We start from the raw sequence: 7434 nt of genomic DNA on the forward strand, positions 1-7434 counted from the left end.
CAGTGAGTAGATGGCTACAGGTGTGGATTCACTCCTAGGAGTAACCTGAGTTGAGAGGGAAAGCAAAGTTTGGTTCTGTTTCTCTTTTCAAGGAAAGATATTTTTAAGACACTTAAAAAGAAAGGATCTTTAAGGGGAATCGGGGCTTTGGGGGGGGGGCAAAGATGAGAACGTGGAGGTAACAAGTGAAGACCCCCAGCTGCTTCCTCCTCAGCAGGAACCAGGCACTTCCCTGTGGTACATGAATGAACTGATAGCACTTTTCATTTCACCCCATTTTCAGTGTTAAAATCAACCCCATTTCCAGGCTTTCTTGCCATGAGGCTCTGGCTTTCCTTCTAGCAGCTTGGGCTCTAGTAGGCTGAGACCTCGCTTTGTGGGAGCCCCAACCCAAAGAGAAGTTGGGGAGAATTAGGCCTGGCTCTCTGAGGAAAGGGAGCTGTGAGTGACAATGACATTTTTCTGGAAAATGGGCTGGGCGGGCAAAACGCTTAAGTTTTCCTTTATGGGGGGAAGGCGGGCTCAGAGAACACTGGGGAGGGAGCATTGGTTGATTTCAGCTCCTTAACTTACAGCCTATTTTGTGCCATGAATGCCTTTAGAAACTAGGAGATGGGTAAAAAACCATCTCACTGTCATTTGAAACTTATGTCCAAACAAACACTGTCGTTCTCATGGCTCTGAAACTGGTTTTGGCATATTCGTTTAAAACAGCCACAGATCCCGTATCCCTTGCTTTTCTGTTTGCTTGGCTCTCCTTGGTTTCATTGACCTTTGATGAAGCGTTAAGGTTTCTCATCTTCACTTTCTGTTTATGTAGAGATGGCCTGTTGTTGATGCTATGATGGAGTCTGGTTGGGTTTCCAGGTTAGTGGAGATTGTAGGTCATTTCAAAGATTTGCCTGCCAAACTCTAAGCCTTTGTGTTTCAACAGGCAGCAATAGGAAATTCAGCTATAATTGTAAAGGGAAAACTTCAAAGATCCCTCAGTCCCACATTTGACTCCTAATAGCTGATCAATATACTGACTCTTCATTATATCCCAGGATGTGCCTCACTTTGGGAAAGCTGTGGAAAATGGTTCTTTCTCATCCTACTTGTCTTTATTATTTGGGGGGGGGGGGAAGGGGGTAGTGCATGCTCCCACATAGTTAGTTCCCTGAGAAATTTATTTTTCCCAGGAGACCTAGCAACTTGCTTAAGGACTGGTCAGGATTGGAGGCCTCCAGACTTTCCTGTCTCACCATCTCCCTGTGCTGAGGCGGCCTGCATGGGTCTTATAACGTGGGTTAGAGAGCCACTCGGAATCAAGCTGATAGATGTAAGCACATAGGCGCTCATTGGGGGCCTCGCTTGATCATACCCTTTCTAAGGTAGAGAATGCCTTGCTGATTCTCTGTATCTTGTCCTTAAAAAGCAACTCTCTATTCAACAATAAGGTCACTCTCCATGCTTCCTCCCAAGTTTTTAGACTGGGCACCCTGTTTGAAACCTCCTTCTCTCTCTCTTTCTCTCTCTCATTTCACAGCGTTTCAAACGAGGGGCTGAAGGTATTCTATTCCCTGCCTGACTGTAGTGTTTATTCGGAGACAAAGTGAAGCTGCTGCTTTTCACTGTGTACCAGAAGCATCATTCCTAAAGGAGAGTGACTTCGAGACTTGAGGGGAGGGAACAATAGCAGGCAGGGATGCCGTCACTATAGAGGCGCCCTTTAGAATCTGGGGTCTCCAGGATCCACTCCCCCGCGATGCACGCAGACTACTCCGCTTTCCATTCCTAGATCAGATACATGGCCCGGGCACCGTGGCTGTGTTTTGCTGCCGGGCTGGGAGGTGGTTGTCAGTGGAGGGTTGGTTAGGTGTTAGTTTTCCTGCCTGCTCCGAAGGGATCTAGAAGTGACTCGCTCTCGCCTTCGCTTCCCTCCTCCCTCCATCCCTCCCTGTAACAAGCCAGCCGTTCACAGTCGAGTGTCAGGGAGACGGTGACGTCACCTTGCCCGCTGGGTGGCGTCCCCTCCGTCCGACTCGAGTTCCAAGACAGAGAAAGGCACTGTCAGACTGCGCTCCACCTGGGCTCGCCCGCCGCGGTTTCTGCGCGCCCGCACTTTCTGCGGCTGAGGGGACGCCCTGCCGCAATTCGGGCTGTCCTTCTCCCCTGGCCGGGGTTCGGGTTCGAGCGCCATTGAGCGCCAACGAGCTCCAGGATCTTCGCGCGGAGCCCTCCCGAGTCCTGCCCTCTGGATTCGAGGACCCGCTTGGATGCTTCCTTTCCGAGCGCCCTCGGAAGATGGACCGTCAGCCACGAGCGTAAAGACACCGAGGGGTCACCAGGTACTGGGGGACCCGCCGGCCCGCGCCTGGCACGCACGCGATTCACTATTTGAGATCCCCAGCGGGAGATTCTCCCGGTTAGGAAAGGGGCAGCCGTGGGTTTTCGGCGGCGAGATCGGTTTGGGGGCCTGCGGAGTGAAGTTGGGGTCCTTGGCTCCTGAGTAGGATAAGGAAGTTCTCCAGCGTCCGTTTTCAGTTCCGCTAACTTTTAATGGTCTCTTCTACCCCTCGCTCTCATTTTTTTTTTTTTAAAAAAAACCCCATCCCAAGGCCTCTTGTTTGTGTCTCCGCGCTGATGGGAGTTTCTGGGAGGGCCTGGGGAGAAGTGGAGACACTTCTGCTCCGGCTACAGCTGCTAAGGCTGCGTGCGGGTTTGTAACGCAAAACCAGCTCTTCCCTGGGCCAGGCCCGCAGCGCACCATTGCCCCAAAGCGAGCGTTCCCTGTTATCCCAGGGCCTTATTAAGATAAGCATTTTGTTTGGGGTGTGGGGGAGGAAACAGGCATTGAAGGACCATTTGTGGAAGCTAGATCTGGCTGTGACAGGCCCAGGTGTCACCACGCCTTGAATTGCCATTGAACGCCCTGTCCCTTAGAGATATCGTCTCCGGTCTCTTCTAAGTGACAAGCCAGGCTCTCTCTCCTCTGGTTTGATCGGGTCGAGGTTTGTTCAACCTTCCTGGAGGCCACAAAAGGTAATGAGAGCTGAGGATCCAGAGGGCAGAAGGGCAAAGGCGACGGGATAGGTGTCTCAGGGGCGGAGAGAGGGCAAGAATATGACAGTTTGGGTGAAGGAGTAAGATAGTGTATCCTCTGAGGTCGCTGTAATAACGGACTCCAGTGTACTTGTCCGCGTGTGGCCGAGCTACGGCCTCAGGTGACTTTCCAGGGCAAAAGGGAGCCTTGGCCATGGCCGCTGCGCCCACATAAGATGTGGCTGTAGATAAGTCACTGTCTTCTTTCCTAGGGAATGAGCCACTTTTCTGGTTTAGACTGATCTGCCTGGTCACCAAGGTTTCGTTCACTCGCTTTTTCTCTTATCTTCAATTATCTGGATATTTTCGCTCATTATGGTATCCCAGAGAGAATGGGAATTTTACCGCATGCCCAACCCAGGGCTTCCACCTTCAATGCTCCCACAGATTATTTGATCCACAGATAGCCTATACTGTGGGACACTTCGGCCTGAAAGGTATGGGGAGGTCTATACGGATCAGAAAAAAACTGTCACAGAAAATGGTTCACCTTACACCTAAATTTATCGCTGAAGCCCGTCGATAATGATCCCCCAAAATTGTTAGCTTCTTTGCACTGTTTCAGGACTTAACACACTCACCCATGCTTATTTGTTTGTTGTAATAGAAATGACAGGAAAACAGTTTTTAAATGTTTACTAGTTGACAACTTCATCTGTTTAAGCTACCTATCGAACCAGAACCGCTCAGTTCAGAAAGTGGCTTTTTGAAAAATTGAAAGCGCAACGCCCTATTTTGGTGCAACTGTGCACATGGCTTTGTACATTTTCCCCATCTTTCAAAAAAAAAAAGTCTAATTACAGTACGAAAATACATAATGGCAAGGATGAGGGGGGAGGGGTTTCATTTTGCCTTAATGAGCTCTGTCTGGTCCAGGGGCGAATTTCTCCCAAGCAAACCACGGATACCACAAAATCACTTTTTAAAAGGTTTGGGTTTATTTTTTTAACCAAAATCGATTTTCAGGCAAATGTTCTCTCTTTAAATTTGGGTTTCCATGGTCAAGCTCCAGTTTTCCATAACTTTGGTAATCTGTACTAGTTATAACTGTCATCCTTATTTCTAGCAGGCAGGCCACTTATTCTAACAGCTTCTATAAATAAGGAGATAAGAGGTAATGTTTATGGTTTCTTAGGAATTGACTGTTTTTAAGAGAAAACACATAGCTAATTTCCTTTGGATGATTGGAACAGAAATAAAAAAAAAAATCCTTCCAATCCACCATTTCAGAAGGGCGACCTTGAAGAAGATTGAGAGATTACTTCCTTATGTCTGAAACTTGGTCCCTCGGCCCCTTGATAATCATGTCTTAGTCTACAGCAAGGACGTTTTTATAATTCTTCAGTTAGGGACTCCACCCACCCCTCTGTCTTAGACTGAAAGGATTCTTATGGGCGCTTTTTCCTTTCCCTTCCAGTCTCCAAGGCAGACCCGGAGGGCTGGGCCAGGGCTTCCGCGGAGGAGGAGATGGCTTCCAGCCCGCTGCCCGGGCCCAGCGACATCCTGCTGGCATCCCCCTCCAGCGCCTTCCAGCCCGACGCGCTGAGCCAGCCGCGCCCGGGCCACGCCAACCTCAAACCCAACCAGGTGGGGCAGGTGATTCTCTATGGCATTCCCATCGTGTCGCTGGTGATCGACGGGCAGGAGCGCCTGTGCCTGGCGCAGATCTCCAACACTCTCCTCAAGAACTTCAGCTACAACGAGATCCACAACCGCCGCGTGGCGCTGGGCATTACGTGCGTGCAGTGCACGCCGGTGCAGCTGGAGATCCTGCGGCGCGCCGGGGCCATGCCCATCTCCTCGCGCCGCTGCGGCATGATCACCAAGCGCGAGGCCGAGCGCCTGTGCAAGTCCTTCCTGGGCGAGAACAGGCCGCCCAAGCTGCCCGACAACTTCGCCTTCGACGTGTCCCACGAGTGCGCCTGGGGCTGCCGCGGCAGCTTCATCCCCGCGCGCTACAACAGCTCCCGCGCCAAATGCATCAAGTGCAGCTACTGCAACATGTACTTCTCCCCCAACAAGTTCATCTTCCACTCGCACCGCACGCCCGACGCCAAGTACACGCAGCCGGACGCCGCCAACTTCAACTCGTGGCGTCGCCACCTGAAGCTCACCGACAAGAGCCCCCAGGACGAGCTCGTCTTCGCCTGGGAGGACGTCAAGGCCATGTTCAACGGCGGCAGCCGCAAGCGCGCGCTGCCCCAGCCGGGCGCGCACCCCGCCTGCCACCCGCTCAGCTCCGTCAAGGCGGCCGCCGTGGCGGCGGCGGCTGCGGTGGCCGGAGGCGGGGGGCTGCTGGGCCCGCACCTCCTGGGGGCGCCGCCGCCGCCGCCGCCGCCGCCCCCCCTGGCGGAGCTGGCGGGGGCGCCCCACAGTCATCACAAGCGGCCGCGCTTCGACGACGATGACGACTCGCTGCAGGAAGCGGCCGTCGTGGCCGCCGCCAGCCTTTCTGCCGCCGCCGCCAGCCTCTCGGTGGCCGCGGCCTCCGGCGGCGCCGGGGCAGGAGCGGGCGGCGCCGGGGGCGGCTGCGTTACCGGGGTTGGCGCCGGCGCGGGCTCCGTGGCCGGCGCCAAAGGCCCGCGCAGCTACCCCGTCATCCCGGTGCCCAGCAAGGGCTCCTTCGGGGGCGTGCTGCAGAAGTTCCCGGGCTGCGGGGGGCTCTTTCCGCACCCGTACACCTTCCCGGCCGCGGCCGCAGCCTTCGGCTTGTGCCACAAGAAGGAGGACGCGGCCACCGCAGCCGAGGCCCTAGGGGGCGCGGGCGGCGCGGGCACGGGGCCCAAGGCCGGCCTGTCGGGCCTCTTCTGGCCCGCGGGCCGCAAGGACGCCTTCTACCCGCCCTTCTGCATGTTCTGGCCTCCGCGGACCCCCGGCGGGCTCCCCGTGCCCACCTACCTACAGCCCCCGCCGCAGCCGCCTTCTGCGCTCGGCTGCGCGCTGGGCGAAAGCCCGGCCCTGCTGCGCCAGGCCTTCCTGGACCTGGCCGAGCCCGGCGGCGCGGGGGGCAGCGCCGATGCTGCGCCGCCGCCGGGCCAGCCCCCTCCGGTCGTGGCCAACGGCCCGGGCTCGGGCCCTCCGCCTCCAGCCGGGGCCGCGGGAGCTCGCGATGCGCTCTTCGAGTCGCCCCCGGGCGGCAGTGGCGGGGACTGCAGCGCGGGCTCCACGCCCCCAGCGGACCCCGGCGGCGTGTCGGGCGCAGGGGCCGCGGCGGCCGGAGTAGGCCCGGCGGGCGCCCGAGTGCCCGCGCCCCACCACCCACACCTCCTGGAGGGGCGCAAGGCGGGCGGAGGCGGCTACCACCATTCGAGCGCCTTCCGGCCGGTGGGCGGCAAGGACGACGCGGAGAGCCTGGCCAAGCTGCACGGGGCGTCCGCGGGCGCCCCGCACTCGGCTCCCGGGCATCACCACCATCACCATCACCACCCGCACCACCACCACCACCACACCCCGCAGCCGCCGTCGCCGCTGCTGCTGCTGCCCCCGCAGCCCGACGAACCGGGCTCTGAGCGCCACCACCCCGCTCCTCCGCCGCCGCCGCCTCCGCCCCCGCTGGCCCCGCAGCCGCACCCCCGAGGCCTCCTGTCCCCCGGCGGCACCAGCTGCAGCTACCCCAGCGAGGACAGCTCCGAGGACGAGGAGGACGAGGAGGAGGAGCAGGAGGTGGACGTGGAGAGCCACAAGCCCCCCGAAGGCGAAGAGGAGGAGGAGGAAGGTCGAGACCCGGACGACGAGGAGGAGGAAGACGAGGAGACGGGGGTCCTGCTAGGGGACCCCTTAGTCGGGGGCGGCCGGTTCCTGCAGAGCCGAGGGCTGACGGAGAAGGGGAGCAGCCGGGACCGCGCACCGGCCCCCGCATCGGGCGCTTTCCCGCTGACCCTGAACTCCTCCAGGCTGCTGCCCGAGGACGGGAAACTGGGTGACCCCGGCGGCTCGGACCTGCCCCCGCCCCCGCCCCCGCCCCCGCCCCTGGCTCCCCAGAAAGCGAGCGGCGGCGGCGACAGCAGCAGCAGCCCGGGCAGCCCGGTCCACCATCCATCATTGGAGGAGCAGCCCTCCTACAAAGATGTAAATATCCCCTTTAGGCTCCTTCAAGCTAATTATTATTATTTAAATGCACCTTTAGGCTGAATTGGTTACAAATGCGCAGGAAAGATGAATCACCAGATTTCCCCACAGAAATGAAATATTCAATGTGTTTGGGAGGGCTTCTTTCCTGCCAGTGGTCCTCCATAAAAATGCGGTTTCTGGTCTCTCTCACAAAGTCTTCCCCAGGCTCTGAGGCCTCCCTGCCCTCCTAGAGTTAAGTTAGCTGCTTGGAGAAGTTGGAAAAGACCAGCTCCTCCCTCT

At 57.6% G+C, this 7434-nt stretch overlaps 1 protein-coding gene across 2 annotated transcripts in view; it reads left to right on the forward strand.

The window, feature by feature from the left end:
• The first annotated feature begins 1986 nt into the window (after window positions 1-1986).
• Window positions 1987-7434, forward strand: part of SKOR2 (SKI family transcriptional corepressor 2) — a 40976-nt gene continuing 35528 nt past the window's right edge. For both annotated transcript variants that reach the window (XM_084887068.1, XM_084887067.1), the window contains exons 1-2: window positions 1987-2330; window positions 4502-7152. In XM_084887068.1, the coding sequence (XP_084743194.1) occupies window positions 4552-7152 (2601 nt within the window). In that variant the 5' untranslated portion in view covers window positions 1987-2330; window positions 4502-4551. The remainder of the gene's footprint in view (window positions 2331-4501; window positions 7153-7434) is intronic.

The sequence above is a fragment of the Pipistrellus hanaki genome, assembly GCF_964339955.1.
Source record: "Pipistrellus hanaki genome assembly, chromosome: 6".
Lineage (NCBI taxonomy): Eukaryota > Metazoa > Chordata > Mammalia > Chiroptera > Vespertilionidae > Pipistrellus > Pipistrellus hanaki.